This window comes from Rattus norvegicus, chromosome 16 (assembly GCF_036323735.1).
Source record: "Rattus norvegicus strain BN/NHsdMcwi chromosome 16, GRCr8, whole genome shotgun sequence".
Classification (NCBI taxonomy): Eukaryota; Metazoa; Chordata; class Mammalia; order Rodentia; family Muridae; genus Rattus; species Rattus norvegicus.
In genome coordinates this window covers 14,255,397-14,282,550 of record NC_086034.1, presented here as the reverse complement: position 1 = coordinate 14,282,550, position 27,154 = coordinate 14,255,397, and the positions used below count along the sequence as shown (strand labels likewise).

Below are 27,154 nucleotides of genomic sequence, written 5' to 3'. Positions count from 1 at the left end.
TTTTGATTCCAGGCAAGCACTTGAGAAGAAAGAGTCATCAGAGGAAAGCAGAACTGATCTACTGGGCTAAGTCAGTATTTGCTCAACTCTTCTAGAGTGGTGTCAACAGGTAGATAAGAGCATCCATGGTGTGAGGCTACAGTTTCTACAGACAATAGGCTATAATGAATGGAAAGAAGTCACTTCTCTAAGTGTCACTGTTTTCTGCATAATTACCATGCACTCATTTGTTGGCACCCACGCCATCACAGTACCAAGGACCCAGCATAGGCCTGAGCAATTAAAAAAAAATGCCAAAGCTTTACTGAGGTTCACAGAATATATACCCCAAGTTCACTGGGTGAAGAATTCCAGGAAGCACAGTGGAAAAACAGGCTTATGCCCTTAGGAACAACAACAACAACAACAAAAAAAAAAAAAAGAAAAACAAACAAACAAAAGGGAATAAAAACCAGGAACTGACTTAACAGTGTTACTGCCCAGATGTACCGCCCAGGTATACTGGCTAGGCCAAACAGAGTGGTCAAGATGTTCCTTTGTTAGGAACAAAAGGCTTACACATGCATCAGCAAGGCTCAGCAGGAGTCAAGCACTGACGGGCCCAGGGGGGTGGACATTCATTTGACCTAACTGTCCAATTGTCCACAAGATGAGCTCACCACAGTTTCTTCATCCATCCACTGTAGTAGGCACTCGGTTTTTTTTCTATGATTATTATCAATGATATTAAAAAGAAAAACTCATCTTGTTTCCCTTCTCTTCCCCTGACTAAAATATGCTTCAAATTACAGAGTTATTTATAGTGTTCCCAGAATTTGAAAGACCTTTGGCACATGCGATTTTAGGGTCTCTTCCTCTCCTTTCGCCTTTCACCTTTTTCTATAGACTATTGGACTTAAGATATATTTTCTCTCTTTGCTCGAATTCTTTAAATTAGTTGCTTCATATTTTGTTTTTTTTTAAATTATTTTATTTATTTACATTCCAGTCATTGCCCTCTGCCCCGCTCTGTTCCCCTCCCACAGTTCCTCATCCCATTCTTCTTCCCACCCCCCAACCAAGTCACTCCCTTTTCTGAGGCGACAAGGCTCTTGAGGATTAAGTGCATCTTCTCTCACTGAAGTCTAGTCAGACAGACCTCTGCTACCAGGGCCCTCGGACTAGCCCTTGTATGCTCCTGGGTGCTCAGTCTCTGGGAGCTCTCTGGGGTCTGGGTCAATTGAGACTGCTGATTGATCTTTCTATGGGGGGAGTCTCCCTTTCATCTTCTTCAATCCTTCCCATAATTCAACCATAGGGGTCCCTGACTTTGGTCCAATGGTTGGGAGTAAGTATCAGCTTCTGACCCAGTCACTTGCTGGTAGGGACTCTCAGAGGACAGCCATGCTAGACTCCCACTTGTAGCATATCATAACATAGTAATGTTAGGCCTTAGTGTTTTCCTCCCAAGAGATGAATCCCTAAAAGTCAAAAACATCATGAATTTGGCAGATAGATAGATATAACTATAAAATATTATCCAGAGTTGGGTAACTCAGTCCAAAAAAGATATGCATAGTATAAACTCACTGATAAGTGGATATTAGCCAAAAAGTACAGAATACCTAGAATACAACCCACAGACCATAAGAAGTATAGCAAACAAAAAATGCCGAAGTGAGGAGGCTTCAATCCTATTTAGAAGGGGGAAGGGAGTAATCCCGAGAGGCAGGAGTAGGGAGGGATCTGTGTAGGAGAGGGGAAGGGGAAGGGAAAGGGGGAGCAGAATGAGATAAGGGGGTATGGGACAAGAGAGAAGCCAAGAGATTGAATGGACGTAAGCATCCTGAGGAAGTGGGAAGTGGGGGAACCCTCTAGAAAGTAGCAGACACCTGGGAGGTGAGATACCCTCAGGACTCATAGGTGGTAACCTTAGCTAAAATGCCCAACATTGGGGAAAGGGAACACAAGAGTCCACCTGCAGTAGATAGACAAGGGCTCAAATGGAGGGATGGGGTTACTAACCCAGAGTCAAAATGGCTGACCCAGAATTGTCCCTGTCTGAAAGTACTGCAGGGACAAAAATGAAGAAGAAGAGATGGAAGGAAAGGCGGTCCCATGAGCAGACTTCAGGCATTTTTATGTTGATCCAGGGCAACAAGTGCCTCTATCGTACCATTTCCTCTGTGTTTGAGGGATTGGGTGGATGACATGTTCTTGTATTAACATCACTGGGGCGCAGGAAAAGAACATGAATTGAAAATGTTTGTTTCACTACTAGGTTTTCTCTGACAGGCTCCAAATAGAAAACAGATGAACAAGAGGAAAGATTTTGATTTAAAAGTGTATCAAAAATCTAGTGCATGGAGGACTCTGAAGTGATAAGACATTACCACCTTTTTCCTGTGAACATTTAAACATTTATCTTCATCCCCCAAATGGTAGGGCACCTGTGTACATCCTACTTGGCTATGATATTGGACAATTCTTGGCTTTATCTTGAAGCCCAGCGTAACTACTCTAAAATTCTTTGCAAATTGCAATCCTTAACAAGAGAATTATTGGTGTCCAGTATCCCTTCAGTTCATTAAAAATTCATGAGAGTTAACTCTATAGTCATTTAACGGAAGGTGAAATGGTCATGTGAAATCACATGACATTCTGGACACACTTGACTCTAGCTATATATAAGAGTAGCTTATAACCACAGTGTTAGAAACAGTCATCTTTTACCTCCAATTATAAGTAAACTATTTGTGAGTTAAAGATGAATTGTTCCCATTAATTGTGTCCTGAATGAGAAGAAGCTAATGATAGAATTATGACCTGCAGAGACACCGAGACAATAATGTGAAACCTCTCAATGGAGATAAGGGATCAGATAGTAATTAAAAGGGAGGGCATCTGCTCCCACATAAGACCAAAAAAGCATTTCCATAACCAGAAAGAAGGTTAAGAAATTACGTAGCCACCCTAAAGACAGGTTTATGGGTAAGTGTATCATTTGCTGAAAATTATGGGGGAATCAGAGTCCTCTCTAGGGGGCCTTTGCCTTATTAATGAAAGAATTTAAGTACAGACCTAAAGGGTAACTTAAATATAATTTTATTAAAGTTTGTAATAAAACTATGAAGCAGGAAAACTGTAAATCTCCAACAGGTTTCTAGAGGACAGAGACAGAAGAGGAACAAAGAAAGTCATGCCTTTTGAATTATGCCTTAACGTAAGGCAACCCCATGATGGACAAGCAACTTATGGCGAAAAGGAAACTTTGAAAAACAATGAACTCTAAGATATTAGAAAAGCATGCTTAGAATAGAGATGTAAATACACGCACACATGCACGTGCGCACGTGCACACAAACACACACACACACAAACACACACACGCACACACGCACACACGCACACTCACACACACAAAAGAAAAGATAGTTTCCCGAGTAATTCTAGAAAGTGGGCTCACTTCTATAGAGGAATGGCTTGGCTGTTAAATGACTGGCAATATAGAAGGAAAAACACATTAACCTGGTAAATGGTAAGTACTCTATATCTATTTCAAATGGCTTCAAGTGTCAGTGCCTTCATGAAAGATGGTTTCTTTTTCAAATGATTAATCTCCACGTCTGGAACATTATGTCTCTACCCATCCAGAGATTCCCTTTTCTTTAGTAGAAGGAAATGTTTCCTTTGCTGGACTTCTAACATTACCATGATAATTAAAAGATAGAACAGAATGTTCAAAAGAATGAATAAGGAATTTAATACCTATCCCATTCTTTGGGCCCTGCTGATTAAGATCAAACTCTACCATTGTCCAAACAGCCTTCTGAGTTTGGTGCAAAATGGGAACTCCCTTTACCAGCAGGGCTTTCCTTCTCTGACCTTGTCTATGGAGCTCAGAAACTCCCATACCTCCTCCCCGCAAAATGTCACATAGCCTTGGTGAGATTACAGGTACAACCTCCATTCTCCCAATAAGAAGCTGTCTGATATGCACCTGAGATTCCTGGAATGCCTCCCAATGCTAATGAGGAGGCATCTTAGTTCCCTAACCTTCAGCCAATGATCTTTGCCCACCCTGGATATTTCTTCCTCTACCCCCAAAGTATATAACCTTTCATTCACCCTGAATAAAGTTGATCTGTCACCGTGAAGCTGATTCCAGAATGTAGTCGTTTCCATTTGAACTCATAGACTCTGTGAAACTCTGTTCATTTACCCTTCTCCCTTTTTCCTCATGGGTCAGTGGCCAGTTACTCCAGGGAGAAGGGAGAATCACATTTAATAATTGGTAGAAGTATATTTATTTAAAAAATTAAAATTAAAACTTATTGTATGTGTGTGTGTGTGTGTGTGTGTGTGTGTGTGTATTTTAATACCTAAGGTTGGTGTCCTCAAAGTGTTCACAGGCTAGTATAACAGGTATAGATTAGATTTGGACTTGGAGAGGAAAGAGAATTAGAGATTAACATATTTAAGTTGAATCATCCTTCAGTCAAGGGATTTATTAATGTACAAGCAGATCAATATAAACAAAGTCCAACATAGGAAGCTTTAGTTGACCTAATGTAGGATGGAGTCTACTCTTAATGGTGTCCAACGAAGAGTAGGTCCTGTACCATGAGGAAATAATCTTTGATAGTACATGTCTTAGGTAACATTGTAGGTGTAGGGAAAGGAGCATGAAGGGTATCTTTCAGAACTTATTCCTCTTAGGGTAGATGAGTGGGGTTTGGTTAATGGGTGACCTATAAACATGATATTTCCTGCTATGCTTTCAACCTTTGGGCAGCACAATGGGGTTAATGTATTTTCACCATGCTCACCACCTCTCTGTGTAGGACCTGGTTTCTCAGACAAATAGGTAAGTATATCTTATTCTATAATACACCAACTTAAAAATATGAAAAAAAAAGGATTTTGAATGATTTTATAAGGAGGGCTGAAATCTGCTTCATAGCAGAATTCTGTGAGTTGAGAGGTAAAAGCATGTTGAAGCCATTGGCAATTAATTAATTAATTTATTTATTTATTTATTTATTTATTGGTAGCGTTAATCCATGAGTCATCTCTTTAAAACACTGACTTCTTTTGAGTAGTTCTTTAAATCTGAATTGTTGGTCAATACACCGATTTATTGATTCACATATTCATCTTTACCTTCACATATATATTGAATAATTACTAAATATCAGGTGAACAGCTGACTCTTGATGAGTTGTTACAATAATTCAACATTCCCAACTATGAATGAAATGTCCCTGAGCTCAGGGCATTCACTTATTACTACAGGTATCATCTACTTGGTAAATAACTTCAGGTATGGGGTCTACAGTGGACTGATACATACAGCCAGTGGTGTTGTGAGAGCCTCGAACAGGCAGGGTAAGTCATCACTGATTAGAAAGAAACAGCTCTCTGCAAAATGAAGCTTTAGCTTGTACTAAGCAGCCCAGCTGAAGGAGAACCTGGCTGAGGAGGGAGATGAAAAAGGAGCTTGCTGTCCCTTGTGCCTACAAGAAGACTGGACTTACAACATGTTGCTTTAGAGGGACTCTGAGGAAAGTTGTTAAGAGTTCTTGCTCTTAATGTACCCAAGCACAAACATTCTCAAAGCAACATTGGGCAAATTGCTTTTAATTACTTGCATTTAAAAAAAATTCCTGAGAATATGGTATTAATCTTTGTGTTTTCTGACTCTCGTCTCTTCAGTTATGCTAGTCATCAAGAAGTTTTGACACATTCATATATGAGCCAGCAACAGTGTAGAAAGACAGGCATTTAAAACTGTTTTCAAACATCCTTCCTCCTGCATTTGTGGCCTGGGGTTCCAGAACAGGTGATTATCAGCTCTGACAACATTGCTTTCCAACAGAAGGCTTGCTTTCATTTAACCTCCCGACTCCCACTGCGCGCATGTGCCAGGCCTGAGAACAACAGTGTCATTGCTCTACTGCCTACACTAGCCTGCTTAATTTGACAGGCCTATTGATTCCAACACACCACCAGCAGTTTGTTAGGAGCAAGGCAGCAAGGGGGCAGACGGCAGTGGATGGCCTCCAATGCCCACAGGGAGCACTTCCACACAGGAGGGTGATTAGCATGAGGGCTTCCCCCAAGTGTGTGCGTTATGCTGAACAGTAAATCATTCAGGTTTATACTGAAATGCAGTGAGTGGATGGCTGAATCTCCTTATTCATTGATAAATGACATCGTTTGTCTTCTACAAAATGAATTCATAATAAAACATGAACGTGAGAGCATCAGGTTAGAACCACCCAATATGCAGGTATTAACATCTCCCAAGAGCATTAGGAGAAACTACAATAAATGCTGTGACTATAGACCCACCACGGATGCAGAAAAGTTCTGATCCAGGGCAGTTAAGGTGACTTACACTGTACGAATTTTAAAAGCCCTCAGATAAGATACCCACTGTCTTTAGTCTCTAGATTCTTTGCATGTGTTCATAGTGTCTTTTGTCCCTTTTCATCTCACATATACTTTCAAGAAAGAATAGGTTTTGATTTAGGAAAAAATTACGAAGATACTGATAAAATAAATTTCATATATTCTGAACTTAGTTTTCTATCTTAGAAAATAATAATTTAGCCATGTACACTGGTATGGAACAGTTGTAAAGAAATTTAATGTCATGACTGATAAATTATTAATAAAGTGTTAATAACTGAATGCCACTCCGAGCTGAAATATGAGATTCTTACCTCACCATTTATTGATCTATTTGTTTGATTGTTTGTAATTTTGTAGATTCACCCAGGAACATTCTTGCTTCTATAGTTGTCATACATCTTTACCTTCCTCTTCAGTCTTGTCAGATTATAAGCATTGGAATGTATCTGTCGATCTGGGTAGTCCTGAGGAGTATTAATCACAGTTTTTTTGTTTTTGTTTTGGTTTTGGTTTTTTTGTTTTGTTTTGTTTTGTAGGCTTCTCCTTTGTTTGATGTTTTCTTACAGTTGTGCTTTATTTGTTGTATATGCAGAAGAAGCACCATTTTTTATCACATCAGGAATGCCACTGTCTGTTTGATAAGTCAGTATCAATGTTACAGTGCTTTGTTTCTGATGTATTTTTCATGTTCCCTTTCTGTTCAGATACTTTTTTCTTCTCATATTTTGCTCAGAGTACTCTTTTGGAAAAAAGTGGTCATATGTAACTTATGTACAAAGAATAAGAAGGATTACTTCTTTCTAATTATATAAAACCTGAATGAGCCATTTGTTTTTTCTGGCCAGGGGTTAGTTTCTTTTCATCTGTTCATTTACTAATTCTATAACCTCTGTACCAACTCATAGATACCTATTTTATATTTGCGTTTATAATGTAAAGAGTTAAATGTTATAACCAGATATTTGTCAGGAATTTTCTGTTCTTTAAGAATGCAATTAGCTCTCTCTGGCCATCTTATTCAATATGCCAATTTAAAAGATGGGTGACAGAAAAAAGTAATTAGAGGTGACTTATTCAATGTAGCCATATTGACAAAATAAAAGGAATAGAGAAATGAAGCTAGTTACCACACAGCAGCTGTAGAGGTGCAGACATGAGATAAACTTGAAGATGAAGGAGAAACAGGGTAAGAGCGTGGATGAACAATCCTAGTTCTAGTGCTCTTTAGGATGGTGTCAGTTCTGTCAGATGGTTGTGTGATTCGGCCAGATGATTCAGAGAAGTTTGATTGCTGTTGTGATTGTCAGTGCTTGAGGGAATTGCCTGTTGTTGAAGGGATGGCCTTCTCATGGCTGAAGACTCGCTTGTGCAGGAGAAGGGGTCTGTCTATTACATTCTGCGATTTGTGGAGTCCAAGGTGACTACAGCATTAAGGCAGTGATTTATCCCTGTGCCTTTAACCTTCAGGGAAGATGAAGTAAGTTAGACAAATACTCCTCCAGTAATTAACATGTACAGAGGTAAGCAGCTTATCCCAAAATAAAGGAGGTGGGCATAAAACGAAGACATAGTTGCCAGGGCTTTAGCCTTGACTTTATTTACCTTGTAAGCTCAAGGGAGAAATTGGGATTTTGTTTGTTTGATGGTCTGTTTTTACCAAATACAGTTTTTAATTGGCCATTTCAATATGATTTTATTTTATGATTTGGTCATTCTGCCTTTCTTCATAAAGAGTTCAGTTGCCCATGTCATTTGGATAATAAATATCAACTGATCAGCTCTTGAAGTGTTTGTGTTGAATCATGCTACAGGATATTTCAAGTATATTCTCTAGATAATGTGGCCTAGTCATTGAATGAGACTTATATCCTAATCATATCCGAATTATATCCTAATCCTTACTATATCCTAATAATATCTCTCTCATTATAGATGCTGTTCAAATCAAGTTCTGTGAGCTATGAGTATTTTTTGGCAATGAAATAGATTTGCTTATAGGCCCTCCTGGCAAGTAGATCACAGCCCAACACACAGCTATAAGTTTTTAATGTAACCATCTGCATCTGTACTTGGCTAAGCATTAGTTGACATTGATGTCTCCCTTAGTACCTGTCAATCACAGCCCTTCATCCAGCCCCACCCACTGTACTAAGAAAAACACCTGGCTTCAGTACTCCCCACGCAAGTACTTAATTTCTCTTTCACGGAAAACACATCGGTAAAATAAGAAATTGACACTGGTAACAGTGTCATGACATCTAAACAGTGCTTACATGCAATTCTTGCCTTAAACTTTTGGACTCATTTATTTCAAAAGTTGCTTATGACAATATTTCTTCCCCATCCCCCACACCCACAGGTGCATGTTGGCAGACTTGTAAGACAGATTCAATTTCTTTATCAGAGTCAGCCTTGCTTCATGAGGCCTTTAGACACTTAAATGTTACTAATGATATTTATTTCTTTAACAGTTCTGAGGCTTTTATTGTTACAAACTTTCTTCTGCCAGTTTTGATAGTATTTATGCTTGATGAAGTTGGATGTTTTCACTAAGTTATGAAATTTGAAGACATTGAATTAGGGGATTGCCTATGCTCACCACTGAAGGGAGAATGGTCCCTCTTTTATTTTTGTTAATAACTTATGATAGAGGTATATGTGTGTTTCCTTTCACAGCGTCAGAATTTACCGGATAATAATCAATCAAGAAGTGAAATAATGGATATTAGTGGCAGTTTGCCAAATATGGCCCCCTGTGATGGTTTGAATAATAATGGCCAACATTGGCTCATACATTTGGGTACTTAGTAATAGGTTGTGTAATAGATGAAAAGAATAGAAGACTTTGGAGGTATGGCCTTGGTGGAGTCTGTCCAGCCTTGTTGAAGGAAATATGTCATGGAGGATCGACTTTGATGTTTCAAAAGGCCAAGCGAGCCCCAGGTTCAGTGTCTCTGTGTATATGGATCAGGAGGTAGCACTCGGCTGCTGCCCCAGCACTCATCCACATGTCTCCATTCTCCCTGCTATAGACTTCTGAAACTCTATATAAGCCCTCGATTACTTCCTTTCATAAGAGTTTCCTTGGTCATGGTGTCTCTTCACAGCAATAGAACAGTGATTAAAAAACCTTCTTTTCCTTGAAAGTCATGACTAGACAAATACAGATTTTTAAATCCCAATATTAAATTTAATGTGTTAATTAGGAGTTCTATTGCTATGATAAAACACCATGACCAAAAACAGCTTGTGAGAAAAAGGGTGTGTTTTTTACATGTTTATATGACAGTTGATTATCAAAGGCAGTCAGGACAGGAACCTGCAGGCAGGTACTGATGGGGAGTCCATGGAGAAGCTGTTTACTGGCTTCCTCCTCGTGGCTTTCTCAGCCTGTTTTCCTGTATAATTCAAGAGCACCAGCCCAGGAACTGCACTGTCCACACTGTGCTAGGCTCTCCCACATCAATCATTACTCAAGGAAATGTACCACAGACTTTCCCAACAGGCCAGTCTTTTGGGGACATTTTCTTAATTGAGATTTTCTTTTTCCAGATGACTCTAGCTCATGTCAAATTGACATAAAACTACCCAGTACAGCATCCTTCTTTACATGTTGTCTTCTTCTAATAGATCCATCCACTATTACAATTTCATGATTTTTTTAACAATATACATCACCTTTCTTGCTAACCTTTCCTTTTTAAAATATCCTGTTTTCCTCTTACCTTACAGCATAACTTATTCTGTTAAATAAATTGCCATAAAAGATTAAAGAATAGAGATACAAATGTATTCTTTTTGAGACTGGGTCACTCAATGTATAAGCCATGCTGTCCTCAGACTCAAGAGATTCTCTTGCCCCTCTTTCCTGAGTGCTGAGAATAAAGGCCTGTGTCATGACACCCCAGCTAAATATCCCATTTTGTTTTAAATTTGTGTGTGATTTATGTAGTATATAGGTTTTGTGTCCGTGGTGTGGAATACTGTGGAGGCTGGAGGATAATGTTAGGTATCGTTCCTTTCCTTCCTTCCTTGTTTTGAGACAGAGTCTCTCTTTTGTTGTTTTCTACTGTCTGCAGGAGACTAGCCAGCCTCAGTATTTGCTGAGAAGCTCCTATTTCCACCTTCCCTTTCATCAGAGAAGTGCTGGCTTGGCAGACTAAACACACATTACTAAGAGAGAAAACCATTCTAAATATATCATTTGGGAAAGATTTGTATTTGTACTTATGGTACCAAATGGAAGAAATGGATACAACTGTAGTGTAGCAATACTCTGAACACTTAAAAGGATATAGAAAGTGTGCATTGTAAATACTAGCCATAAGCAAAAATGCTAACAGGTGTTTTTAATTCTGGACAGAGCCCCCATTTCAGGATTCATGCAGATTAAACTAATGGGTCAAGAGCTTCTCTTGGAAACACCTGGGTTTTAGAAATGGAATGAGTTGCTGACTTACAATAATTTCTCAAGAAAATTAAAATTCCTTAGGAACAGTTAGCTGATGTTTGCCTCAAGATGTCCCTCTGAAATAAATCTCTAATTTTTATTCTAAATTCATTACAAATTGGGAGAACAAGTATACTCTAACCTCCATTTCTTTTTTTTTTTTTAAATTTGGATTCTAGGCAGTTTTTCAATATTATGTGTTTCTAGTTGGGGCTAGCAAATATTTTCTCTGGTTTCTATTTAGGACTTTTTTTCTTTAAAAGTACCTTTTCAACTTAAAGGTAATTGGTTGTACTTATTACATAAAACCTTTTCCCTACTTTAATTTCTGAATGTAGGATCCTAGTAAAAAGCACTTCTGTACCTTAAGGCTATGAACAAATTGCTATCAACCTCATTCAGAGTTCATTCGCTCAAATCTGAAAGGTACATCGATCTTAGATATTTATCATTACAGATAATTATGCTCACTGCTACACATATTATCTCAACTTACAGAATATCTTTAGCATGCTCTTCTTTAATTTGCTATGGGCATTAAGTTAACAAATCTTTATTATTTTGTGGTTTATTAAGAAAGCCTTATAAAAATTAGCACAGTCCATTTCTCTAGTACATTTGTGATTTTGTTTACATGTAGTCATTCAAGTAGGCTTTTGGTTTATATAGCAAAACTAGAAAGCAAATTTACACTATCTTCATAATAAAAGCTGCCCCACTTCCTCTCACTGAATCCTATGTTTTCCCTTCTGAATCAATGCCACATGTATTTGTTCATGACATAATGAAAACTGACAATATGCCTACATTCCTCCAGGGTTTTATGCTGTGGTATTATCTGCGCTGTGTACTTTGCAAGCTAATTTTAAGTAGAAAAACTTTCCATATATTTATTACTTGTCGAGTTGTTTTAGTTTATATAAAATCTCCATCTTTAACAGTAATATTATGTCAAAGTACCAAATTGTATTTTACTTGATATTATTACTGTTATATATTTTTACCCCTATAATTTTCTAATAATGTCTTCATCCATCTTGCACATTTTCATTCTATTGTTTGTTTTGTTTTTGCAACTCCATCTTAAAATGGCCTAAAATTCGCTAGGCCCCTGCCTCAACTTGCCACATACTGGGTTAGAGACATGCACCACATCTGCCCCATGGTCTTTCTGCCACTGCTCGGCAATATATTCCTTCAGACATCAGATGGCTGGATGTACTGCTGGGTTGTGAATTTCTCTCCTAATGTTTAAGTCTAGCAAATCAGTTTTCCTCATCACTGAGGGTTTCACATTCATCACAGCAGTCTCCATGTTCAGAGTACTTTCTTGTTATATACCTGCTTCAGTAGATTCTGTTGCATTAACATTTCCCTTCATTTTTCTCTTTTCTGGTTTCTATACATTTCTTTTATTCTGGTCATAGCATATGTATCCATCAATGTGAAAACTTAATCAGCATTCACACCTCCTTACTTTCAGCAAGCAGAGAGAGCTTATTTCTATGCCGTGCTCTAGGACTGAGGGGATAGTGCAGGGCAAGCACGTGTGAGTTCCCAGGGTCAATCCTCAGTACCAAAATAGAGAAAATAAATTCATGTTTCTATTCTTTAGTGTTTTCATTCTTCTTACTTCTTACCTTCAGCTAATTCCAAATTATACACCCTTTAGTTTTGCATGTAGTCTAAAACTAAGATTTTTTTTGGGGGGGGTAGGAATTTCTGTATCATTCCAAGCTTTACTTTTGAAGTTATTTTTTTTTCACTTGTGGTCATAATATTTTTCTGATTCTTGCTCCAAAGGTATTCTTAGAAGTTATGAAATTATAAGACAAAAAGCAGCTGCTACCGATTAATTAGCAATGGGTTCTTAGGCTAAAATATGTATCTATTTCTGAGAGGGTCGAGGAGATGAGAAACATGCAGTGTTCTATCATTCTTCTGGTACTTTTCAATGCCCAGCCCTTTGTCTGTACAGCTCCCCTCTCCTAACGTATCCACAGCTTACAGCTTTGCTTGTGATTTCCTACAGTATTCCAAGGCAGATAGGCATCCTGTGACTGCGCTGGAGAAAATAATGGAGTCAAGTTTTACAGCTCCCCAGTTGTTCCCAGAGGTTACTTCTGACCGAGGAAGCCAGCCTATCAAGCACCACAGGTATGGGAAACTAATCATGACGGCAGTGGGTGAGTTCACATGAGAAATAAATACATGGCCAGAGAATGGCGATTGGACTCAGAGTCCACCAGAGATGACTGTTTTTACTTCTATAACTATAGATCTCCATGGAGGTGATGTTCAGGGAGCCCACAGCCAGGAATCAAACCCTCTAGATTACATCAGTAGCATCATTCACCCTACAGAAAAATAATGGCATCAGAGCTGCAGGCACAGACCACTTACCAAAGAGACTGGACTTTGAAGCACTATTAAAAGTGTGATTTTAGTTCCTAGCCTGCCTGACCACTGGTTGCAAAGCTAACGTCTAATTCTCCTCCAGGCATCTGATGTGACATGCACCAAGTACTCCAAACACACCTCAAAAATGTTTCAGAGGCAAATACTGGAAAGTATTTTCTTTGAGCATGTAAGATAAATGTTATCAAAGAGGTGGCATCTTTGTGTGTGTGTGCATGAGCTGGTCACAGAAACTAGTTCTTTGGAGGCAACGGGCAACTACAAAGTTATTTGATGTGCCACAGGAAACACTCAAGCTTGGCACATTCTTTGGCATATTATCATTTACATTGAGTTTTGTGCATGAGGAATCTTCTTTTAAAAATCAGTCATATAGATGTGGTACATCTACACAATGGAATATTACTCAGCTATCAAAAACAATGACTTTATGAAATTCATAGGCAAATGGAGGGAACTGGAAAATACCATCCTGAGTGAGGTAACCCAATCACAGAAAAACACACGTGGTATGCACTCATTGATAAGTGGCTATTAGCCCAAATGCTTGAATTACCCTAGATGCACAGAACACATGAAAGAAGGATGACCAAAATGTGAATGCTTCACTCCTTCTTTAAAATGGGAACAAGAATACCCTTGGCAGGGAATAGGGAGGCAAAGTTTAGAACAGAGGCAGAAGGAGCACCCATTCAGAGCCTGCCCCACATGTGGCCCATACATATACAGATACCAAACTAGATAAGATGGATGAAGCAAAGAAGTGCAGGCCGACAGGAACCGGATGTAGATGTTAATACCTTTAATCTGTAAATGGTGTTCAAAAACTAAACATTACTTTTCTTAGTGATAAACATTTTAATATGTTTAAAGTTATATGTCAATCTATGTATGAATTTAATCTTTTAAAATTTAATCTATCTGTTTAATCTTTTAAAATCACACACACATGTGCACGCACACACATACACACACACACACACACACACACACACACACACACACACCCACACACACACACACATCACACAGGAGTTAAAGTTTTTAAAGCTGCCTCAATTGTTACTAGCAATAGAATGTTACTGACAAAAAACGTTACTGGCATGTTTTCCATTATCTTCACCACCTTGTATTCTAGCAAGACAGAAATACACAATAAAAGAGCTGATCTCCTCCTTTCCCACCCTAAAGACCTTCCTGGCTGTACTTGCTATGAGATTTTCAGTTATTCTAACATTGAGGACACTACACCTCAGAAGCTGATAATGACGTTTATTCTCATACCTCTACAGTAGAAAGATTTTAGGGTACCAAAGATTTGACAAAGAAAATAGTTTCAGAAGCTTCGACTTACAAGTGAAATAGATTGGCATCTGGGTAGAGGCATTAGTTACTGTTGGCATGTCTGTGGTATGTTGTAGTGTGCATTTACAGAATTCCTGTGAAAACAGCTTTTTACTTCACTTGGCCTATGGAAGCTGCATTTATTTCAGAAGTAAAGTCCAAAATTGCTAGTCTTTTAAAAGGCAAGAAGTTTTTCCAAAACAGTATTTTCCCCAGTTTATTCTAAAATATGCTACTGTAGTTATCTACTCTGTCATTTAGAATAGTATTCTATTGCTCTTAAGCGCATTATGGCTAAAATATGTTGAATTTGTGATTTTTAAGTGGTGGCTTCTGCTATGGTGAAAGTACAGCGCTACTGTGCCAGGTACATTTTTTTTTTGTCAGTTTCCCACCATTAACTATGAGCTTTGTTTCTAGAGCTCCAGGATTAAATGGTGGTATCTTTAAAGGGACTTCCAGATTGTTGTTGTTTGTTTGTTTGTTTGTTTCTTTTTGACTCAATGACATTGCAGTTCTGAAGGCTATGTGCTGATAAATTGGCCAGGGTTGATTTATAAAGTACCTTTAGAACTGTAAATTACAGTTTAATACATCATTGCTTTTGCTTTGTAAAACATGCAATAGACTAAACCGTTTCATGATTGATAACCTGTTTACTGATTTATATTTCTTTCTACCTGCTTCATAACTTCCTGAATGTCCCTGGGTTAGAAGGCTTGAATCACTGATTGATCTATAGGGCTACAACTGCTTTTGAAGATGGGCCACTACGTCATACTGATAGACCTTGTTTTGACAGTTCAGAAAGCCATGAATAATTAATTTTTTGTTCTGCACTAAATTCATGACTCCCTTGGATGCCTTAATATGAAACAAAGCTATTAATACAAAACCATTATTTCTAATGTTTAGTGGAAAACCTACTCATTGAAAAAAATCTATTGAGGCATGTCATTTTTTTTTTTGCTTGTACTATATCTTGGCAATCTAACTTGTTTACAATGGTATCAATATAGGCTATCAACAGTGTCAGATGCCCAGAGAATCCAACACCACAGAGGAGCATTTGCACTGCCACTTATGGTACAACAACTGGTAGAACACATGGTGTTGTGCACCTTACATGTTCCCCTCACACAAGAGATTTAGTGCATTTGAATGCTTTCTTCTCTGGTGCAATCTGCAAAAATTCTTGAGGAGAGTTATGCTGACATTTTGCTTTGGCCACTTCCCTCCTACCCCCACACTCAAGTCACTTTCTATGGAAAGCCTTATGTACCAGGTGAGATTCAGACTCCCCTGTTCTCTGGCTTCTCGCATATTAGAACGAGGTGCTGGTAAGGGATGAAAGGGCTACAACAAGGAGGTCATAGTCATTCCAGCCCCTGCCTCATTTCTGTCTCATTCTGGTCTTCTGCGACTATAGAGCCTGATCCCTGACTTGGTCCTTCTGGCACTGTCTCTATTCTGAAAAATGTCCCCTCTCCTTTAAAGTAATGGCTTCCTATAGTTAGTGGCCTGAAGTGCATCAATGTCTGTGTGGCTTCACCTTGTTTCCTTTCAAGTAATGGCCACTGGCCATGCCACTTATAGTCTTCTCAATTGGTCCAAGTTAAAGTGGGTTTTATTTCCTCCAGGACTCTGACACAACTATCATCTGGTAGCAGAGAAACATGAGCAGTTTACTCTAGTGACAGAGTCCTTAAAAATCTAGGTTCTGTTTCCTAAGGTTAGACAGACATGGAAAGGAAGGAAACAGTCACTGTTAGAGAGCTCCTCAAAGACATTGGCTTAGAGATTAAATACGAGGAACACATTGCTCAGTGTTTTGGGAACTCTACAGCAGATACATAGCTAACAAAAGTAACATGACATGATCTGGTAGCTGAACAAAATAGAGAATTTAGTGTCCACCTGCCACCTTAACAGAGCTGGAAAAATGGATTTTCCCACTCAAGTCTCATTTTCTCAAACTCTCAATTAAATTATTTGCAAATATTTGCCCTGGGGGTAGTGCACGCCTTTCATCCCAGCATTCAGGAGGCAGAGGTGGATCTCTGTGAATTCAAGTCCAGTCTGGTCTATGTAACAAGTTTCAGGTTAGCCAGACCAACATAGTAATTCTTTATCTCACATATTTACTGAATAAGTTTTATACTTATAAACTTAGAATAATAGTTATTTATGGAAACAGTGACAAATTCCAAATAGTACAGTAATGGGGTAAGATTGTATTAGGAAGCTGTCCCCTATGGGTGCACTATTGAGGCATGAGTATTTTCATCCCATAATTGCACTGATAATTTTAGACAATAAAAGTGTAGCATACAAGTTTTAGCTCACTATATGCTCACGGAAGCACCATTTGAACCACATAACGTGACATCTCAAGGAACACATACATTTGAACACAGGCAACTCAGTAACGTGGGGAAGGGAGTTGATAAGGAATATTCCAGTCAACTTGCTGATTTATCTTCACAGAAACTGGTTCCTTTAAAACAGCCTGTGTACAAGGGTTTACTTTGTATAGGTCACATACACCTTTTGCCGTTGATGGCCTCTACAAATATTCAGTCATCAGAGATATTTAGATGCATACACCCAATAAAGTTGAACCAGGAGCTTTTGAAAAGCAAACGCAAATGCAAAACTAGTTTCTTGAGACTGATGAAAATCTGGGACAGTAAACTGAGAATTTAACACCTATGTGAAAGAAAGAATGCCAATTAAAGTAAGGTCTGTTTATCCTATCACTGAGAAATGGAAATTTCTCCATAAATCCCCTCTGGGCTTCCTACATTCCGTTCTCATCACTGCCTAATGAGGGCATTTTCATGCCAATTAGAAAAACAGCTACTGTGGCTTGGGAAATCAGGGTAGAGGAGAAGTGGGATCATGAGACTTCCTTAAACCTACTTCTTTGTTAGCTAGAAGACTAGGAACACAGTGAATTGTCTCTCAGTACCTCCAACAATAAATGAATTAATCAACTTCTAATTTTATCTGAGTATATATTTGACACTGATAGCATAGAACTTTAAAGACATGTGATATGAATTGAATGTCTGAGACATTTGAACACTTCTTAGAAGTTTTTATTATCTCTTTGGTTTGTTGGTTTTGTTTTTTGTTTTCCAACCCAGCAGAAGTATTTCTTCTTGTGGCAGCCCAGGACAAAGGAGTGGGATGTTGCATAGGAATACTTTCAGAAGGACACCACCCTCACCCCGAAGTCGACTGGGTGGTATTGTAGGACCAGCATATCAACAACTTGAAGAATCAAGAATTCCAGACCAGGATACGATACCTTGCCAAGGGTAGGTCTTACAGCAAGGGACTTAAATGGAGTCTGACACTAAGTTTTTATATGCCTGCATACATATATAAACAGCCTGTCTTTCTCTATGGTGAATATTAGAATGGGTGTCTAGAAAACCTACCTTGTACTGTGCTTAAAAAAAAATAAGATGAAGCTTTCTGTGAAGCTTGGAAAAACTGAAGTATCCTTTTATCAGTAAGTTAGAAATTTAACTACCTCACCAGTAATATGGACAAAACCCTAAAAACTAACCTCTAACATAAATGAGGTATCTACTTCTACCCAGTATTCTCAATTCTGGGAATTAGGTAAATATTAAAAGCAGAACAACAGAGAAAATTTCACAACTCAGGTGTCTTTATTATTAATGCTATGGAGGTATGAGGTATGGAGGTAAAAGGGATTTTGGATGCCATAGCTATTGCATACAGAACAAAAGCACTGTGGCTTCTAGGAGGCACCAGCACAGATAGAGCTCAAGATGTAGATAGTAGATTGCAATATGGGTCTAGTCACAACTATGCTCTTTGTGTAAGCCACTCAAGCGTTTATGGGTAGCTTATAATTAAAGTTTGGTCTCTGTCCCTTACAACTTGTGTCAACTTCAGAAAACTTCGTCATCTGAACATAAGCTTCATGTGACCAAAGGCTATGGGTCAGATCAAAGAAATGTCCTTAAGCTTTTATTTAAGTTTTGTATTCACAGAAACAATGTTTGTCATAGTGATTCTCATACTGCTAGCATTAATGTCAAGATTCTAGATTTACTCTAGCTGTTTCCAGAATCAGGTTCTAGTTGTATAACTTAGAAGCTGACTTTCTGAAGGAGCCAGGCTGGGTTTCTGTGCAGTTTTTTTATTTTTTATTTTTTATTTTTTTGTAAGTTGCTTATTTCATATTGCTTGTTTTTATCTTGAGACCGTAGCAGGTAGGATGTACAACTCATAACCTTTACGTTTCTTTTTTCTTCTAGAAATGGGATAGATGAACTGTTGCCCTATTTGATTAAACTTCACATGGGTTTCTTTATAAAAAAAAAAAAAGATACTTAGGATAGAGGATGCAAAGATATAGAACTGCTAAGTCGTCCAAAGTGTGTAACCTAAATGAAGTGGCAGACATTTTGCTTGGTCTTAGTTTGAAAAGGGGATTCCCATTTAGCCCATACACATACTGACCCTATTTCATAGGACTGCATACATATACACAGCCTGTCCTTCCATACGGTGAATATTAACACAGGTATCTAGAAAACCCACCTTGTTCTGTGGTTTTTTCCTCCCCTCCTAACTACTATTCTGGCTCTCATGCACCATGTTCCTGATGTAAGGATTCTCAGAGCCTGTGGTGGGTTCTAGTTTGAATCACAAATTCACAGACCTTGCAGGGCTACGGGTTTTCATTTTCTGCCTTGTCTTTTCCCTCCTGGGCCTACATGCTTGTAACTTTGTATTGGCTCAGTCACTACTAGCTTGGCAGTAGTCTCTAGCTGACTGGCCACATGCTTTTTCTCCGTGTCATATGTACCCAGTGTTGTTAAATGTTGACTCTATAAGTCACTCTGGCTTTAGCACAGTAAGTCTTAGGGACCAATCTCATGTCAGTTCTTAAAAACAGCTATTTTCCACTCCTGGGGGACAGACTCTCTCCTGGGACTGCAAATGGGGTTGGTAATAGAATTTCCCAGTTAACATTCTTCAAATCTGCCCTAAGCCTGAAAGGAGAGTAAATGAATTTGCAAGAGCCATCAGCCATCTGGTCCTGTTTACCAAGCATGTGGTTGTTCTCTGTTAAATAGGCCTCATGTATAAGGCTTCTCTCCTGGGTTGGAAATTGTGCTGAGCATGACCCCACCACCTATTCTAGCACAGCAGCTCTTAGAGCGGGTTAGATGCAAGCTGAGGATCCTTTTCTCTGACTGGAGCCAGCTCTGGTAATAATGCCCAAAGCGCTGAACTGCATGGTAAACCAATTAACTGACGGATTATAGGCTAATAAAAAGGAATAGATTCAGAAAAGTCAGATTAGCATCCTCAGTGTAGTCATGAACCAAAACATACTTAGTTTCCACTTCATCTAAAACCTATTGCACCTTATTTTTGATATTCTTTGAAGCTGTTATTGGTGAATGGAGTGAGGATAGGAAAGTTTAAATGCCCATTTCAGAGTGGCACTGTGAATTTCTCATGGAGACCCATGAGAAAATGTGAGGGTGTTTCTTAGTTTTCTGACAAAATCAAGTACAAAATCAGGAAAGGGATGTGCTGAAAACACCCAGTGGCTGTTTATGTAATATAGAATAGTTAATTGTAGGGTCAGTTCTCTGCACTACTGCACACCTCAAAGATTGTGTCTTAAGAGGCAACTAGACTGGTGGTAGTAGTGTACACTTCTAATTCCAGTACTCCAGAGACAGAAGCAGGTACATCTCTGAGTTCCAGGTCATCATGGTCTATGGAGTAAGTCCCAAGACTATACAAAGAAATTCTGTCTCAAATCACAAACAAACAATAACAGCAACAAAAGTGTCAACTAGAGAAAGAAAGTCCATAGCCCATGACTTCCAACAAGTTAAACAGACACTAACAATTGCACCTCTTCTTGGCTCACATGGTCAAAGGAAAAATAAAATCATAATTAGGGCTTCTGATTTTTTTTTCCTGAGGAGTGACAGGGAGTACAGTCCAAACTAATATTGTCAGTGAGTGATTTTACTATCAAACTAAGAGTTGTTGAAATTCCAGGGATACAGAATTCTGAATAGCTTCTATGTTACAATTCTATCTAGAAATTTAGATTCTATATAGACTTTTCCTGAAATATCAAAGCTGAGACCCCTCAGGGGAACCCCAGGAAGGAACTGAGGGTTACAATGTGCCTCTGGTAGAAGAATATAGCACCAGAATGTTGCATGTACTATTTAAAAGACAACCTATGCTATAGCTGGCTACTGTCTGGCCAGGGTAGTCTTACCACCTCCATGGTGAACCCCATGCAGTGTCCACCCAATTTCTCATGGTTCACTTGCCTCACATTCCCTCACATTCATCTAACTCCAGCGGCTGGGTGCTGCCAAATGGATAAGCAATCCCAAATTTCCACCACTAGCTGGGGGCACACTCTCACACACTCCACCATGGTTACCTTTCCCTGGAGGTCAGATGAATTGTCACTAAATAGAAAACACCAGACAATCTTAGTTTAGAATCAACAGATAACACATTCACTGGGTGTGGAACCTATCATCCTAAATTTAACAACTATTCTATGTTAGAAATCTTCTGGTGGTAGGATCCACCAGGTCCTGCCTCTAGAACAATCAATCCCCCAGCCTATATCTTGTCTGCCTTGCTCCCATCATCCAAAAGGAAGTCCCCTCCTACTCCTTTCCATTTTTCCTCTCTGGTACCTGGAAGGCCCACCTCCTCTTCGCCCAGTGATTGGCTTCTTGTCTATATTATCTAATCAAGCGGGAGAAAAGTCCACTACAAAACAATATAGTTCAAGTTGTTTCAGTTAAATTTTACAACACCACCATCCCCCAAGTACCATGTAGTATGAGAGATTATGTTTTTGTTTTCTTATGTTGAGCACAGGCCTGTATTATACAAAGATTGCACTTCCACTGATTTCTATCACCAGCCCCTATATGTTTTAAGGATTTCGAGAATTCAAGCAAAACTCCCATTATCTTAGAATTCAAATCATATAAAAACATTGGTGATTGCAACCATGTTGTATTCAGAATTAAATCAACCTTGGAAAACTGTCATTCTTTAAAACCCACCATCATGCTATAGCAAGAGTTTAGATTTTCCTTATTGCTGTGAATGTGTCCAGTAGCTGGTTATGGAAATGACACAGGTTAGTTAACTTCAATTCCTCTCTTCCATCTAAGTCCTTAATTCAGAATCAGGTTAAAGAGGTGGATATTTGAACTTTGGCACTAATAGTCTTTGTTGCTTAGTCATGCCATGTTGGTGAGTCACTGTGGCAGTGAGTTATAAACATCATTTAAGGTATTCAACATTTTACAAATAGAATTTATCCATCTGTAAGACTCTACTGGTTTCAGTACAACGTTACTGCTTACTAGATTCTACTTATAGATCTACCCTAATGACATTGATGTAGATACAGTGCTATTCCAGCCACATTTCTTAGCTTGCTTCTATGTGTAAACATACGAAAGGCATATTTTCTGTATATTCATGCATTCCTGAAATATGGCGGCAACAACTAAACAAATGGGCCCAAGGCTTGCTCCTTCCTTTTATTGAGATTGGCTCATGGATTAGACCTTTAGAATTTGATTTTCTGTCATACAAGGAATAGGAAAAAGATCCCACAAAGAATTTTCTTATGCATGACTGTATAAAATTAAGAACCCCAAAAGATGTTATAGTCTAGTTTACCTCAGGATGGCCCTTCATTAGCTGCTTCTGAATTTTACAGTGACAATTTTATAGTGGCGGAAGAACAATTCCAAAATCTTCCTTCTGTCACGTAAAGATGTATCTTGGGACAGGTCATATGAATGCCCCTTGGAATTATCTAGTCATTTATCATTTAAGAATAATAAACTAAAAAACATGAGTTAATTGGTGGTGAAAGTAGTGTTTGAAGTCACTGTATAAATGTTAGCGGTTATGTCTGATATTAATTAAAACACTAAAAAAAGACTCCTTTCCTTTGGAATATAATCATTCGTTTTGTGTTCATTAGATCAGGAATTATTGGTGACCAATTCTATTGTAGATGCACAGAGAAAAGACATGACTACTACCCAGCCCTCTTTACTAATTCTGATGAAACATCCCATTGTGACCTCACAGAAGAGACTTCTTTTTTCATGCAACTATTCTTTACATGTGGAGAAACAGTTATTTACATTACAATACAAACCCAGGGAATTAAATCTATTCCCTGGAAATTAGTTGTTTAGCATATGCTTGGGTTGGGGATTTAGCTCAGTGGTAGAGCGCTTGCCTAGCAAGCGCAAGGCCCTGGGTTTGATCCCCAGCTCCGGAAAAAAAAAATAACAGAAAAAGCATATGCTTACATGTTAACTTTAGTATTTAGGAATGACTTACTAGAAACAGAATAAACTCCCAGCAAGGGCTGGCTCCCAAAGCCCTTTCCATGAAGTCTGTCTTATACATGTTTCTTTCCTGGGACTGAAAACATCACAGGAAGAGAATCAGCAATCTGAGCAGTTCAAAACTCAGATTTGCACACTGATGTTGTGATAAGCCATTGCTGTACACCACTACCCTGTTGGGACACCAAAATACTACTGGGTTAGCAGGACACTTCATTCTCCCACTAGGCAGGCCAAGGGATTGGCTGTGCCTGTGTTTGTCCTCCAGTTCAGCAGTGGGTCAGCAAGGCGATTTCTCCGGAGCAAAATGCCAACAAGCCATCAGGTTCACATTCCATGTGTAAAACAGAAGCTTTGAGGACTACAATACGTTAATGGTCAAACATGAGCTTCCTGATGACCCCTCTTAATGGTGACCACATGAGTCTATGAGGCAGACCCAGAGCTGAGAGGGTGGCTAAGCTATGAGTGAAGTGATGCCATGGTCGTGTCCTGTTTGTCACAATGGAAAAGGCCACACTGACATGCTCAACACCCATTTACTTTGTATTCTAGGATAGAGGTCAGGAAGACTATATCCCACCTGCCTATACAGCTGTGGTGTGTTGAAAGACCCCTGGACTTAAAGTAAGAAGATCTGGGTTTGAGTCTCAGTATGTCACTTATTTTTCTGTGTGACCTTGAGCAAGTCACTTCACTGATCTGAATTTCAAGTTACTGTCCGTGGGACTGTAGTATCCGTCTAATGGGGTTGCTGTGAGAAGTCAGTGAGATGGTGCATGTGCAAAGTGATTTTTGGATGGTATTGTTCTCAGTGGCACTGTGGGAACTGCGATATGACTCTGTTCCTTTTATTTCAGGTATGCATCCAATGGTTTAAGAACCCAACAAAATGCATCAATAAATATGCAACTGCCTTCAAGAGAGACAAACCCCTATTTTAATAGCTTGGATCAAAAGGACCTGGTGGGTTATTTATCCCCAAGGGCCAATTCGGTGCCCATCATCCCGTCGGTGGGTCTAGAAGAAACCTGCATGCAAATGCCAGGGATTTCTGACGTCAAAAGCATTAAATGGTGCAAAAACTCCTACTCTGCTGACATTGTCAATGCGAGTATTCCAGTCAGCGATTGTCTTCTAGAAGAACAGCAAGAAGTGAAAATATTACTAGAGACCGTGCAGGAACAGATCCGGATTCTGACTGATGCCAGACGGTCAGAAGACTACGAACTGGCCAGCATGGAAACTGAGGATAGTGCGAGCGAAAACACAGCCTTTCTCCCTCTGAGTCCCACGGCCAAATCAGAACGAGAGGCACAATTTGTCTTAAGAAATGAAATTCAAAGAGACTCTGTGCTAACCAAGTGACTGGAGATGTAGGGATCTGTGCATTCTATGCTTTGCTTAACAGGAAGGAGAGGAAATTAAATACAAATTATTTATATGCATTAATTTAAGAGCATCTACTTAGAAGAAACCAAATAGTCTGCCGCCCTCATATCATAGTGTTTTTTAACAAAATATTTTTTTAAAGGGAAAGAAGCGTTTCAGGAGTGATAAAGCTTACCACTAAAGCTTTAGGGGAGAATTCTGAATCCAATTTCAGTTAGTCCTTACACTGTCCTCTTTGGCTCTTGGAAGATTTGGCAAATTCCAACCTTTGGTCCCATACTGCCAGTGTCTATATAAAAAAGAAACTGGTGTTCTCCTAGTGTCAAAGAGATGAAGTTTATTCCAAGGGCATATGTGCCAGTTAAACAGATAGTCCTGGCCATTTGACTCTTGAGTTCCAACCCCTAAATTTCTCTTCATCAATGCTCTCTCTACAGGCTACGTCATGTCAAGGAATGTAGTGCTTTGTATTTGATTTTCAAAGAATGGCAAGAAAACATGAGCAGGAGGGAAGACAGAAAATAGGAGTAATCCGGGCAAAACTAGCTACTCTCATGTGCCATTTTTCTCTGTAATTGAAAGCACAGAATCTCAGAGGGAGGTGTGAAATTATTGTAGGAAAAGAGACAAAATGACAGCGTCGTGTTACTAAAATCATGCTAATAGAAATGTTTTACTCGGAGAGTGTTTAGAAGCTCTGAAAGGGCACCTCTGTGTGTGTGTGTGTGTGTGTGTGTGTGTGTGTGTGTGTGTGTGTGCTCGCGCGCGCGCGCACCTGTGTGCACAGGTGTGAGGGCGCAAGTGTTGTGGCCTTGCTCACCCAAGCACATATGCTATATGCACATGTGTTCCCTGTACGTATGTGTGTGCATGTGTGTGTGTGTGTGTATTAAAGCTTGCTAAAATTTGTTCTGAAACATCAGGGAAGCTAATATTCAGAAGAGATTTCCCCCTTTAGATCTTTTCACTTTAAATTTTCCATTAAATGTAAATTTGGTTAGCGAGTTCTTGAACCAAGGTAACTTGCATGGTGGGGTCTTACAAAACTCTTGACAATGTTTAGACCATTTTCTGATGTGAATAATATTTAAAAGGATAGCCTTTGGCTGGTGGAAATCAGCATCACAAAGCAAATTAATGGAGGATGTGTTTATTTTGAATCATTTAACTTAAATTATTGGCACAAGCCAATCATCAAATTGACAGTTGACTATTTTATTTCTCGTCATCCTCATTGCTAATTTACAGCAAGTCTGCTCCGTGTAGACAGAAGCACTGGCTTCTGTGGTTAACATGGAAGGAATAAATTGTTGAAAATCACAAATCCCAGACTATTCAGTTCACAAGCAATGCCCCCAAGCAACAAATTGTGTTGTATGTTCATTTGGAATAAAGCAATATTTTTACCACTGCTAAGGTGAACTGAAACCTCTCCTGAAGACGTGTCTGTTTTATTTTCCCTTCTTTTCGTGGGGCATTCAAGGAAACTAGTGTTCACATACCCAGTCTCTATCCAATTATTGGTGGTGTTGTTATGTTTACACTGTTTAAAATAAAAAGGCACAGTATTTGAAAGTACATAAAAGATTGCTTTTACTGTAGTTTGGGGAAAGTTTATTTAAAAATTTCATTGGTTTCTCTCTCAAGCAGAGAAAACATACTATTCGTTTTTGAGGTAAGTTTGTGTTAAATATACTGCAAATTATTATCTGTGAACATTCATTGATATGAGATAGAATACCATCTAGGGAATAGAAAAAGCTTTAAAAAACTGATCAAAAAGGTTCAATAGGAAACTGAGGTCTTGGATATTGAAAACACTTTTGATGAAAACCTACATTGTATCTGACAAAGTTGCATGGCATTATTTGTAACTCCTAGAGTTTGATTGCTTTGAGTAGAGCAGTAAGATTGTTCGCATCTTCCAACATTGTGAATTTTTATTATCCTCTTTTTCAACTTAGTTTTATTTGAAAACATTTGCTATTTATGAAAATCTTAGAAGGTTTTTGTAGGTGTATAAAATCCTGAAAATTGAACATCTACTGAACCATTATGTTGTTATTTAAGCTATCAAATACCAGAAGCCACACTGGTGTTTTGAAGTCAACTTTTTGGGATTGTATTGGCTTTTGTTTTTATTTGTTATTTTGTTGTTTCTTTGTTTTTTCTTGTTTCATCTTTCTTTCCTTCTTTCTTTCTTTCTTCCCTTCTTTCTTTCTTTCCCTTTCTCTCTCTCTTTCTCACTCTCTTTCATTCCTTTATCCTTAAAACATTAAATATCATTAATCTAAAGATTCCATTCTCTAGGAGAACAGGTACTCTGAGGAAGTGATTTTACAAAAATAAATAAATAAATAAATAAATAAACAAAAACACAGTAAGATCAATATAACTTATCCCGATATAGCATATTACTTTAATAAAAACTGTATATCATTTGATTATGCTACAAGTCTTCCCACCACATGCTGAAAATAACAAGGATCAGGCAAATTCAATGACCATGTGACAGAAAGTTTACAGTTATTGGTATTTTCTGAATACTCAAGTCAGAATCTTCCACAGAAATAGCTATTCGTGGTAGTTACAGGAAGTACTCCTGCAAAGAGTATAAGCTCAAAGGGCACATCTTAGGTCACCAACAGACAAGTGGCACTTGCAGAATGCACTGAGACTTTCTACCTAAACCTGATCTGGCAAATACCTGAGCCATCATTGCTTTGTC

The 27,154-nt window shown here is 38.6% G+C and overlaps 1 protein-coding gene across 9 annotated transcripts in view; it reads left to right on the top strand.

Moving 5' to 3' along the window:
• Positions 1-26,011, top strand: part of Nrg3 (neuregulin 3) — a 1,117,568-nt gene extending 1,091,557 nt beyond the window's left edge. For 3 of the 9 annotated variants that reach the window (XM_039095029.2, XM_039095028.2, XM_017600398.3), the window contains 4 exons: positions 12,879-13,003; positions 17,758-17,931; positions 23,590-23,661; positions 23,895-26,011. In XM_039095029.2, coding sequence (XP_038950957.1) covers positions 12,879-13,003; positions 17,758-17,931; positions 23,590-23,661; positions 23,895-24,402 — 879 coding nt within the window. In that variant the 3' untranslated portion in view covers positions 24,403-26,011. The remainder of the gene's footprint in view (positions 1-12,878; positions 13,004-17,757; positions 17,932-23,589; positions 23,662-23,894) is intronic. The other 6 variants (XM_063275921.1, XM_039095033.2, XM_039095031.2 and 3 more) reach the window with 3 other exon arrangements.
• The last annotated feature ends 1,143 nt before the right edge of the window (positions 26,012-27,154 follow it).